The sequence below is a fragment of the Lepidochelys kempii genome, chromosome 3 (assembly GCF_965140285.1).
Source record: "Lepidochelys kempii isolate rLepKem1 chromosome 3, rLepKem1.hap1, whole genome shotgun sequence".
Classification (NCBI taxonomy): domain Eukaryota; kingdom Metazoa; phylum Chordata; order Testudines; family Cheloniidae; genus Lepidochelys; species Lepidochelys kempii.
Genome location: NC_136382.1, coordinates 211,024,273 through 211,037,436, shown reverse-complemented (window position 1 = coordinate 211,037,436; position 13,164 = coordinate 211,024,273). Strand labels below are relative to the sequence as shown.

General features: G+C 41.9%; 1 protein-coding gene across 1 annotated transcript in view; it reads left to right on the top strand.

Annotated features, from left to right (window-relative positions):
- ABHD12 (abhydrolase domain containing 12, lysophospholipase) overlaps positions 1-13,164 on the top strand; it is a 50,783-nt gene that overhangs the window by 18,743 nt on the left and 18,876 nt on the right. The window contains exons 2-6 of the mRNA XM_073339952.2: positions 2,874-2,998; positions 5,184-5,289; positions 7,352-7,471; positions 8,897-8,927; positions 12,572-12,617. Coding sequence (XP_073196053.1) covers positions 2,874-2,998; positions 5,184-5,289; positions 7,352-7,471; positions 8,897-8,927; positions 12,572-12,617 — 428 coding nt within the window. The remainder of the gene's footprint in view (positions 1-2,873; positions 2,999-5,183; positions 5,290-7,351; positions 7,472-8,896; positions 8,928-12,571; positions 12,618-13,164) is intronic.

Here is a 13,164-nt window from a genome sequence, read left to right as displayed (position 1 = left end):
TGTGTATGAGGGTAAGGGAGTACAGCTGATAGGCTCCTCTCAAGCATGGCCACCTTGTAGGTAGGCAAGACTAGTGGGTTCTATTACTACCACAAGAACCCAGAGCCCATGTGGGTTCTTCTGTTCTCTTCTGTTGTCCAGAAGCAGGGTTGGTTCCCAGCATGTCAGATACAAATGGGCAGAAAGTCACTGGCCAGTTATGGAGCTTGTGCTCTGATGTCGACACAGTGTGTGTGTTTTGGGGCCAACTTAATGCCTAGTCCACTGCTCAGTTACCATTCCCCTTCCCTTGTTTTTCCACATTACCCCCACCAGCTCCCTCCCCTCCGCATTCCTAATATCTAGAGAATATGGCAACTGGGGGTAAGGCTTAGAAATGTAATGGAAGTTTTGCTTCTTGTTCACCTCTTCATTGCAGAGTTCTGGACAGGAGGACCCAGAATTTAAAGTAGCTTTCTGTTGAACCATTCAGGATATGGGCTGGTTGGAGGAATATTTAAAATTACTTGAGAAACATTTTGAGTGATAAGAGCTGGAAAAGAGATCCAGGGATTTGATTCTTCCCAGTCTTTCAGTGTTATGGCGTTTAGCTCTGCTTTGGGCACATTTCCTGTGTCAGCTCCTATAAACAGCTCATATGAGATGAATAGCACCTTGCATATTGTAATAACTGACCTCTGCTTTCATATGCAGACAATTCCAGGTACTGAGGACTAGTTACACTTTGTCCTCAGTATATGGAACATAGTTTGCTGGTATATCAGCTTTACAACTATCTGTCGGTACAGAGCAAGGAAATCTGAATGGCATAAAGAATTTTATTTGGATTTTAGGCATTACTGATTAAGGTCTGGGCTGGTTTCTCCACTGCACCTGGCTAGTGGATGTTCATCAACAAATATTTATAAATGCAGTACTGCGTATATACTGTTTTAGTGTCTAATAATCAACTTGTTTTTGGAGAGAAGATATTCAGGGTCTGAAGATCTTATTTGTTGGAGTTGGTATCTTCTTAGAAAAAACTCTGAAAAAAATGGTTTGCAAATATAAGTAAAATTTTTGTGGGAAGTTGTATTTACTTTGAAGCTGTTCAAAGCTCAACCCAGATTTATCAGAGATCTCATATAAGAAACCTTTGTCCTCCTGTTATTTATAGAAATATTTCCTGTATTAAATAATAAATATCCTCTTAGTTGGGCAGAATATAACTTTTAGCTTGTTGTCTTCCATGCCTTTTAAGTGTGTTTATTTTTTAAAGGTGACCTTGGAAAAATGACAACACTTTACTCGAAAGATCTGTTCTTGTGCATCTTCAGAGTAACCACTACATGCAAAACGGTGTGGAGAGCCGGGTAGGGAAGGCTGTGCCTCCCCACACAGCCTGGTGACTGCCCCCCTCAGAACCCCCGACCCATCCAACCCCCCCTGCTCCTTGTCCCCGACCGCCCCATCCCGGAACCCCACACCCTATCCAACCCCCCTGCTCCTTGTTCCCTGACTGCCCCAACCCCTATCCTCGCCCCATCCCGGAACCCCACACCCTATCCAACCCCCCCGCTCCCTGTCTCCTGACCGCTCCCCTCCCCTGAACCTCCACCCCATCCAACCTCCCCTGTCCCCTGACTGCCCCCCGGGGCCTCCTGCCCCTTAATCCAACTTACCCTTACCCTTACCATGCCGTTCAGAGCAGCAGGACAGGCTTATTTGAAAGCCTGGGAGGTGGGCAGGCACAAGCCATGCTGCCCACACGGCGGCATTGCTGCGGGAGAGGGGGGACAGTGGGGGAGGGGCCGGGGGTGAGCCTCCCTGGCCAGGAGCTCAGAGGCCGGGAAGGATGGTCCCACGAGCTGTAGTTTGCCCACCCCTGCATTAGACTATATGTCAGGTACAGGAAAGCTATCAAAATTAAGGCAGGAAAAACTTAAAGGACATGAGTAGTTTTTACCAATCTAGGAATATACAGCCTGATTCTTCTTTTAAAAAGACACGAGTGATTTTTTTTTTTTAACTATTACCTTATTTAGAGTGCATGTTCTTCACAGCAGAAACTATGTAGTCTTCTGTGCCTAGTACAGTGCCAAGCACAATTATCAGAGTTTAATAAATAATAAACTAGGCCTTGAGTAATCTTGTTACCCTGTCCACTGTCTCTGCTCATCCACCCCTTTATTTTGTTTTTTCTTTCTTGTCTTATTGAGATTGTATGCCCTTTAGGGTAGGGACAAAAGACTCTCACTCTGCTGTAAGGTGCCTGGCATCTGTTTGGACTCAGTAAAATAAATAAATGATTATAGATAAACTCACTTGAGTAATTCAATATTTTCTAAACAATGATTTGTTGTTTGTTCATTTAACTTGTAAGTGTGTGTATGTATGTAAGACAACTGTGTAATCTCAGAGGCTTGCTGTTTTAGAGCCAGGGTCTGCTCCATTACACTGCAATGAATATGGTGTAACTCCATTGACTTCAGTGTATCTTTCTTCAAAGTAGTTATTCCAGAAGTACAGCAAAGTAACTGAGATCAGAATCTGTCTCTTAATGATTCCAACAAGAAGTGCACTCAAATATATTTCAAGCAAAGATCAGAGGAGCAGTGTTATGCAAACTACCTCCTCCACACCACAGACTCGGAAATCTGGAAAGTCAGCAGAAAAAATAAAAGCTGTGGAAATCTTTTGTTCTGTTCTTTGGACTGCATCTCTTATTTTCCTGTCCTGATGTTATCAGTCTAAATAATATGGCTACTTTGTTTATTTCCTTTATGTGCATGTATATTATAGAAATATACTGTCCTTTTTTAAGGAATGGCTGTATAAAGTCAAGTATTAAAATCCATATTCAGACATCTTACTTTTCTTTTCTCCTCTTACAGGCGATATGGATTGTGGTTCCGATTACGGAAGTTGTTAATCTGGTTGTTGGGAATATACATAGCCATTCCGTTTCTAGTCAAACTTTGTCCTGCTATTCAGGTGAAGCTGGTCTTCTTAAATTTTGGTAAGTGCTCATGTCCTTTTTTCCTCTCTCTCTCTCTCTCTTTTTCTTTTTTAAATGAAGCTGATAAAACTTTTTTTTTTGCCAGAGTTGCTTTTTAAAATTTTTTTAGCAAATCAGACACTGTATTTGTCTTCCTACTTGTGTATGTTAGTCTGACAATTGCACCCATGTGTGACAAATGTGTATTGGTGCTCCCTACTTTGTCCTGTGCAAAAAAGCTGGAAAAATCCTTTGGCCATTGTACTTCAGCCAACTAAGGCGTAGGGTGTTGGCTGCTTTTTCATATGTGAGGCAGCTGTATTTTTGGTGTCCATCAAAATTCCATGGTGGGAACTGCCCAAAATAATTAGCAAATAAAAAAAAAACCCACTTCTGTGCATTAAGAAGCTCTGAATTTGTTTAACTGTTGTGATATTTGTTCCCCCATCCAGTTATGGTTTGTGAAGGATGTGCCTTTTTATAGGTTTTGTGAATTAGGAGGCAGGTAGCCTCTTCAAGTTTATGGCTTAAATGCTAATTGTGCGTAACAATATGTTTTTATATAGATATAGTAGCCAAACTCCAATTAGCCTCTTAATCTGAAATGATCAAAGACTATACCTGTGGGAAAAGAAAACAAAATAGAATGTAATCTGTAAAGGGATTATTAAAGATGCATATGGAGAGTATTCAGATGATCAAGATCCTATTTCAATTGAAAACAACTGAAATTGTTGACAGCGCATTAATTTTCCAGACTGCAGTTCCTCACGCAAAAGCATTTTTAGGAAAACGTACTGGCTGTAGTAGAAGAAACATTGACTCGTCAGCAGCACATTTACACCATCACTTGCAAATACTACTGCATAGGATTTTCCATATTATCAGATCAGCAGTCTTAGTCTTGTATTGTCTCAAGCCTTATCTATGCTACAAATGCTTTGCCAGCATAGCCATACCACCAGAGCTCCCAGTGTAGATGCAGCTTATACTGACAAGGAGTTTTTCTGTTAGCCTAGTAACACTGCTTTCCAGAACAAGGTTAGTTGTGCTGACAGAAGCATTCTTCTGATAGCTGCATCGAGGCAGAAGATTTTGCCAGCATTGGTCTATGTGTGGGAATATGGGTGGGGTGGGGGTTGTTTCCTGACCATACCCACACCTCTGACTAGCACCTGTACTGACAAAACTCTGCCCTAGACACACTAACTCTAGGTGCTTCAGAGAGAGGCACAAGAGACCTTGTAATGGAAAATTGTGGAATACCTGTCTGAGGGGAACTTATTCCGTCTATACAGTATTAGTCCTTTAAGTCACTCCTAACACAGTAGTTAGCATGTGTAAAGCAAAAAAGCAAAAAGAAGCATCAAACTATGTATAGATCTAGCATATCCTCCTGCTTAGCAAAAAGAAGCATCAAATTTAGTGTAAAGCATATATTTAGTTGCAAATTAACATGTTTTAATGGTTACCAGTGAATGACTATCTTTCTTTAGGAAAATGACTAAAAAGTAAAAATGCAAAAAAAACCCAAACCATAAATTACTTAAATCAGGGTTTCCTAATTGCTGATTTAAATAGTGGTTAGAATCAGTGATTTTAAGTCATTTTGATTTAAATCAGTCTACCTTGACAAAGATTGTGTGTATCACTTGATGATTACCTGTTCTGTTCATTCCCTCTGGGTTACCTGGCACTGGCCACTGTTGGAAGACAGGGTACTGGGCTAGATGGATCTTTGGTCTGACCCAGCCTGGCCATTCTTATGTAAATATAAAAATTAAAAAACAATGCTTTTCCCAGTCTAATTTTTATATGTCTCAAGTTACAGGGCTTCCACTTGAAAGACTGCTCCCAATTTAATGGCTCTCCACCATGAGGCTAAATATCAGGAAAAGCTCCTTGAATTTCCTTTTTCCTCATTTCATCCCATTACTTCCAGTTATACCTGTTTTGTACCATTCTGAGCAATTCTTTTCCTTCCTTGATGCTTATACCTTCCCAGTACTTGTAGCCAGTTACCCATTTTCACCTGCGACAAAATGTCTTTTTGGCACAACAGACAAATGTAAAATTAGTCTCCAAACACGTTGCGGTTTTTTGGACAGGTTTTAGAGTTGCATTGCAATTAGCGGTGTTGACTTGCAAGAAAATGGAATTTAAAAGTTCAAGTTTCTGACCTTTCACTCTTTCCTTTGTGTTTCAGTGAGGGTTCCATATTTCATTGACTTGAAAAGGCCACAGGATCAAGGCTTAAACCACACCTATAATTATTACCTTCAGCCAGAGGAGGATGTATCCATTGGAGTCTGGTATGTAAAATTATGCTCCCCCTGACATCCCTTAGCATGTCCTCTGTATCCTTAGTGTGGAGATAGTACTTTGGATCCCAGTGCAGAAACCCTGTCTCTCAACAACTGTCTTTCTAGTCAATGGTCATGACCATTGCTTACGCTCATCTGTGCATGTGTGTATCTTTCTCAGCTTAGGGGCAGAGTTCATGCTAAAAGGTATGTAAATCTCTGGACCTCAACTGAACTAAGTTTTAGCAGCATGTGAAACACAGATAAATCATGAATGCAGGGAAGTTTTCTAATTTGGAAATTTGAAGGTGTTGCCCTGCATTGCTAGACAGGTCATGTCCCTGGACTGTGGAGGTGAGCTGATGAATTAGAGGTTTGCTCACCATCCATGTCTTCATGTTTTTCAGTTTTGTAAAATCATTGCAGTGGAATGTAGAAACAGAGGATCAGAGTATTCAGAGTGTGGGAGGAAAAATGTTCTCTAGAGAGTTGGGGAATGAAGAGGCTTTGCTCATATTCTAACCAGCACAAATCAGTATTGGGGGGTGGTTGTTGTGTGGTGGTTTTTTTTTTTTTTTTTTTTTTAACTGAAATTCAGTTGTCACTTTAGTTCATGGAGAAGAATTTAAGGTGCTTAACTATAGGCAGTTTCTTGCGTTCTCAGTGCGTCATCTGAGGCTTACAGATGCTGTGACTGGTGCTACATAAACTTTTTTTGAGCCGGTCAGCATTCAAGATGACTAGTCTAGTGAGCTAGTTTTGAACATCTACCTTTACTGATAGCTTTCTATTCTCTCTCAGTGCACCTGTTTTTTTTCTAATTTTTTATAACCATGAAGAAAGTTTCCTCTGTCTTAAAAAGAAGAGAGATCACTACAGAGTTAACAACGAGGAGTCCAGTAGCACCTTAAAGACTAGCAGATTTATTTGGACATAAGCTTTAGTGCATAAAAAACCCACTTCTTCAGATGCATGGAAAAGAAGTGGGTTTTTTACCTGTGAAAGCTTATGCCCAAATAAATCTGTTAGTCTTTAAGGTGCCACCTGACTCCTCGTTGTTTTTGTGGATACAGACTAACACGGCTCACCCCTCTGACACTCACTACAGAGTTGAGATGTATATCAGAGTAGCAACCAGCTAAAGAAAGGTTAGGCAGCTCATGGGGGATGGGTGAGATGGGGCTAGTTTTTAGTGATCCACCCACTGAAGTCAAATTAATGAATCCTGGGAGTCCGTTTGAGTTTGTATTGTAGTTTGTGTGTCATCACACTGATACAGTGACAGGATAGGGGTCTTTCAAACTTGAACTGATTGGAAGGAGTATCCTCTTCTGAATGGTGCAATAATAGCCTATAACATAAAATTCTTTATTTGTAATGAGGTCCACAGATCCATGACATTGCATAGTCTGAGCTGTGCATCCTTGCAGGTAGACCAAGTTGGAATGTCAGACATTGCTATTTTTAGCCTTGTACCCAAACCAGGTCATGGACTGAGAGACTTGGTGCTGTGGGCTTTCCTTTGAAGTGATGACATACCCAGGGAGTGCTTAGTTTTTTTCCCGAGGCCATGGAAATGCCTCAACTGGCTCAGAGGTGGAGCTATGCCTCCCCAACCACTGACAAGTTTGGTCTGCCTCTAAGCTTGCATAGAGCAGAGGACCCAATATCATGGATCTGTCAACCTCATTATTCCAAAAAAGGAAATTTTGGGGCAAGACATGGATACATTTTCCTAACCTTTTGTCTTAAAGGAGAGCTTTGGTGAAGACTACTTTTAGAAGCTGAATCTTGAGCTTTCCCGAGCTAGATGGGAAAATCATAGCAGCTGGCCTGACTCTGCCTACTTGTATTGTAACCACTGAGCTATAATATAGTACAAATGGATTGAAAAGTACAGATATGCAGCATGTAGTGTTTGCTATTTCAAAGGCTTAGTTGATATCCAAAATAATTTGTGCATTACATGTGTCTGGCTGCACTTGAGTCCTACTGAGGTAAATAAATCTCTGATCCAGAGTGTGAAAAGTTGAGTAACCAAGCCATATTAATTTTCTGTCTTCGTACCTAGGCACACCGTTCCTGCAGCCTTATGGAAGGATGCTCAAAGCAAAGGCCAGCCATGGTATGAGGACACTTTGGGATCCAACCATCCTGTAATCCTTTACTTGCACGGAAATGCAGGAACTAGGTAAGGAACAAGTATCAGTTATAAAGAGGGATAGCATTTCTTTAATTGTATGTATTCTTGTTTACATTGGATTCCAAAATCGGGCCAGATAATGCCAGAGCAGTTTGTTTCTGTGGGTTAAAAAATAACACCTGTTTTTAAAAATGGAAATACTTTGGATTTAATAAGTGTGGGGAAGGGAGAACTGACTACGTTGGATTTACTGCTGGAATGAGTTGTCATCAGTTGCCTTTCCAATGCATTGTCTATCACACTCCTTCACCCAGAGGTCTGGGTATGAGAGAGACAGGATGAGTGTTCCATATGCTTCGCGGAGTGGGAAGAGGCTTTTGAACTTACTGGGTCAAGTGTGGGAGGGAAGGGAGCACTTATTTCCAGCATTGTCAAATGTCTGGCCACGTAAGCTGCGGAATGAAAATAGCGGTGAGAAGTTGGCTATGCCAGTTTGCTCATGCGCAGCCGAAACACGAATGCCAGATGCTGCCGTCAGTTCATTTTATAATTTCATGTTGAGGAAAGGAAAACAAAGGCAGAGAGAGCAGTTGATGAGTTTGTGTAAGTTTTGTTATTGTGTTTATACTGGATATGTGTTTAGAGCATAGGATAGGAGCATTTTATAAATCCAGAGTAACTGTAGATACCTTTTTTGTGTGTGTGTGTAAATTCTCAGGGTTTTGTTCTGGGGTCCTAAAAACCATTAGTATGGTAGGACCTTACATCAGTGGTTTCCGCAGACATCAGCATGTATGGGCAAGCTTACCATCCTATCTCTGTGTCTGTCCCCTTTTCCTTACCAATCTGTATATTCCAAAGTACGGTGACCAGATGTCCTGATTTTATAGGGACAGTCCTGATATTTGGGGCTTTTTCTTTTTTAGGCTCCTATTACCTCCCACCCCCTTGTCCTGATTTTTCACACTTGCTATATGGTCACCCTGTTCCAGGGGTTCTCAAACTGGGGGTCGGGACCCCATGGGGATTGCGAGGTTATTACATGGGGCGTCGCAAGCTGTCAGCCTTCACCCCAAACCCTGTATTGCATCCAGCATTTATAATGGTGTTAAATATATTAAAAAGTGTTTTTAATTTATAAGGGGGAGGTCGCACTCAGAGGCTTGCTATTTGAAGGGGGTCACCAGTACAAAGGTTTGAGAACCACTGCCCTATTCCAAAGAGTATTGGCACATTTCAGAGTTCATTAACACCCATGTTCTTTTGAAGCCAACATCCACTTTAGAGAGTGTCTACACTACAGGGAATGCAATAGTTAGGTAAGGTATTTAAAATGTATATTTGTAGAATACCAGCATTTGTCCATATTTAATTAGAGACCTGGAGGAAAAAGTACAACTCTGAAGATAAGTGCCTTTGGAATCTTAAATACTAATGTCTTTTCCTCCTCTTTCCCTAAATTTCCTTTCACAGAGGAGGGGATCACCGTGTGGAACTTTACAAGGTAAGTGACTCCATGCGTCCTCCAAACTGTTGCATTACACAGATTGAGCAAATAAAAGCACTAAACGTGTCATCACAAAATATCCTGGTCTTATTGTACTTTTATAGAAAACGAATTAGTTCTACAAGCCTGTGAGTATTCTCTCCTGGTTTTATAGATTATATCTTTCCCTTTATATTGGTGTCAGAGTGCTGGTGCCTGTAAAACGATCTGATTGCCATGCTGCTTATCCTGTGAAATTCCCTTTAGCAAAGCCTTCTTAAGTCAGGTCACTTATCCAGCGCAATTTGGCAACTCAAAAGAGGCAGATGACTGTTTCTTTTCCTCCAAAACAAAGAGCAACTGAGTTTCGGCAACATGGCACCTAGTGTTTAAAGAGAACGTAATGAAAATATCATCTCGATTTTTAGTTTCCTGGGAACCACTGCATTCTGTAAGACATTTTCCATTTGCCCAAATGGACAAATTAGCTTTGTAGTTATTGTATACATGAGCAAGAAAGTTAAAAAACACACTACAACTGCTGAAATAAATGGAGCCTGTGCATAGTCTAGTGGATATAGCAGAGGACTGAGTGTGCAGACACTTGGGTTCTAGTCCTGGCTCTGCTGCTGCCTTGTGGCATGACCTTAGACAAGTCACTTAACCTGCCTGCCTCAGTCAGCTTATCTAAAATATGTTGTAACAGCTGGACTCAAAAATTATACTTGGTCCATTTGCCAATGGTATGTAAAAAAGAAACCTCTGTAAGTGCATGTAGCAGCAAACTCAAATTGGCTAGGTTCTGGCCCCTTTCTTTGAGGCTGCCTGTAGGTTCTGAGCATCAGTGGAGTTGCCCAGAGTCTGGAAAATACCAGAGCTGCTTAGAAAAGATGGAGCAGTTCAGGTAGTTTTCCCTAACTTCCCTTGCCCAGATTACAAATTTCTGAGCAACTTGGTATGTCTTGCAGGTTGCAGCAATGAGATCAAGATAACATCACTCTGCTGCATGGAAACTAGATGAGCATCAGATGTTCGGGGGTGATTATTTTGGTGGGGTGTGAAGAAGATCACTAGAAAAATTGAGAAACAACAATGAGTAAGCTAGAGGAAGGAGAGAGAAATGGAGTGGAGCAGCCCTTCTCAGTGCCGGTAGTTGGGTGGTGGTGCCAGGGAAGAAGAAAACGCAAATCCTTAGACACGTACCTGCTAAGACCAATAGGAAAGTTGGTGATGTGGGAGTGGAGACATACCTGCGATGTCCACTGACAGTGCTCTGTTGAAGTTGAGTTTCTGCCCCTCCCCTAAACGCACCCTGGTGTCTTGGCATAATAATTTCTAAAGCACTTCAGGGTTAGCTGATGAAAAGCACTGTATAGGCACATATATGATTATGGATTACACTGTTTAGGACTATAAAAGGGAACTCAGTTCCCTCACACGCATCCAGCTTCAGAGACTGTCATCCCTATAGTCAAGGGTCCCCCTGCTGCCAGTGGCAGCTGGGGGCGCCCTGCCGCTCATGGGGGTTGGGAGGGGCTCCTGCCAGCAGCAGCAGCTGCTGGAGTTCCTCTGCTGCCAGGGGTGGCTGAGGAGCTCTGGGGTGGGAGCTGGGGGGTGGGGGGGGATTCCCTGCCACCCTGCAGGTCTGGGGAGCTGCCGGGGTCCCCCCGCTGCCTGTGGTGACTGGGGAGTTTGGGGGCCCGCACTGGCTGGTCAGTTGCAGAGGTCCCACGTCGGCTGGGCTGCTGTGGTGCCCTAATGGCACTGAGGTCTCTGGAAATCATGGAATCAGTGACTCCCGCAACCTCTGTGACGAAATCGTAGCCTTATACGTAATTACTGTCACCCTGTTCTTTTGGTGACCTTTGTTGTGGTGTTGGAGAGCTGATCCAGGCTTCTTTGTTCTGCATATCACAGGCCTGTCCTGTTCACAGCAGTAATTGAAACAATGAGAGCATTGTGTCTTGGAACTACGTATTTATTGGACACAAGCACAAACAGTTGTAGGGAAGACATTGTCCTGTGTACCATCCAGGGGCATGACAGCAAAAAGGTTCTGTTTATAGTTCTTGAAAAATATATAGAGCCAGCCTTTCCTTACCCGCTATCCCCCAGTGCACCACACTGAATGTGTCAGAGTAAATCAGTCTTGTAAAGCTAATAGCCATGTGCCTGATGACTAGAACAGGCCACTCTTAGTTTCAAAGTATTCACACAAAGGAGTTGCCCTGATTGCTCCAATTGTCTGGTGTAGACAAGACCTAAAAATGCCAAAATAGACTTTAGCCACTGTAGGTCCTTTAAAATGTTGTAAGTTGGTACAAAGTGATTAAAATCTGGAACTTTAACATCACTTTTGCTAAGGCATTTTAAAAACAAATTCCTTTGTTAATGTGGCAATTTTTTGCTTGTTTGCAACAGAATTTACAAGGGTCATCAGTGCTAAGACATAAATGTAAATCTTCATGATAACAGACCAGTTTTCTGAACAATTTGTTTTAGATGAGACGTTTGTGCTTGTTAAAAACATTCAAAATCTGAAACAGCCACTTTCGATCTATCGTACATGTTAATGTCATTAAACATTCACAAGCATCCACAAAATACATTCCATGTATCAGCTGGGTAGGAACAGCTTGTACATTTGAATTATACAAATAAGGTAGCCTTTGTACTGTTTCACTGAAAAATCTAAAGGTTGGGGTGTGGGGTAGACAGCAGCAGAATTTTGAAATCCCTAATGGTAAAATAGTTCCAGAAGAGGCTGCAGCTGGAATGATATCTGTCTCCTTTTGGATTTTTGCTTGATTTTTCAGATTGCACTGATACATACGAGGCAAGGTGTTGTCTGTTGTTTTCGCAAACTTAAAGCTGGTGTTCATACAGATGAAAATAGTGCTTCCTTAAGACACTGTCACTTGTGCAAAACTATAAAGCCGAGTGAGTATTTACAGTCTCAAAGAAAAAATTCATGCTTCAAGGGAACATTTAGAAAGACTGTAAGGCTCTTGAGTGGTTCGTCTTGTAGTTTATTACTGGCGCTATACAAAAAGCGACCTTAAGGGTTCTGCTTCAAGCCATCACATCTGGAAGAGTGTGGAGTACTGATCAAAACCAGATGAGGGTAACAATGAAATGTTCAGACTCTTCTGGGAGCGCATGTAGAACAAATACCTCTGTGGAATGGTCTGTCTATTTTAGGTACTCCTATGACTCCCATTACCATAGCAGCCAAGCACCTAGCTGTCTTTAATGTGTTTATCCTCACAGCACCCGTATTGTCCCCATTGCATAGATGGGGAACTGAGGCACAGAGGCTAAGTGACTTGCCGATGGGCACATTGAAGTTTAAGGCAGATCAAGGAATTGAACCCAAGTGTCATGAGTTCCAGGCCCCCACTCTGACCACAGGACCATTCTTCCTCTCTGTCTGAGGCTGGGGAAATAAGTAGAAACAAAATTACAATCTGAAATAATTGGATGTGTGCAAGCCCTTGCCTGGATCATTGCGTATTCCCTTCTTCTAGATATTGGATCGTTGCCATAAATTAGAACACGTGCCGTGGAACACAGCTCTCTGTTGCTGGGTGTGACGTTTAAGTGACAGTACAGCCGTTACTCTGTTTGTGGCTGTGTGTTAAATACTTTCTTTTTCTGTTTAGGTTCTAAGTTCCCTTGGTTACCATGTAGTCACATTTGATTATCGAGGTGAGTGTGTGTGTGTTTGTTTATTAGGAAGCTGTGTTTGGCTCTGTCTGTCTTATCTGGACACTGCTAATTCTGATCTTACAGCTAACTGCTGTTTTTTACAGTTTCAGAAGCTGTTACCAGTTAGTTAGACATTTCTTGAATTTTCATTGAGTTCTTAAAATCTCAGTAGAATGTGTTACCTTCTTCAGTGTTTCTCTGATTTGTCTTTTCCTGTGTAGCACATAAACCATGAGATCTTACTACCTTTTCCCCTTCTCAAAGCATGTAATTATATGACCCGCATCACGATAGTATCTGAACGCCTCACAGTCCCAACATCTCTCTGAGGTACAGCAGTGCTATTATCCCCAGTTTATAGGTGTGAAACTGAGTCAGAGAGAGGCTATGTGATTTGCCTATAGTCACCCAGGAAGTCTGTGCAGAGCAGGTAATTGGACCCAAGTCTGCCCAGCTCTAGGCTAGAGCCATAATCACTGAACCATCCTGAAACTCATGGAGTGAATGGCCACTGCTGCAGCAATATATTCTCTGTATTTTTTAAGAC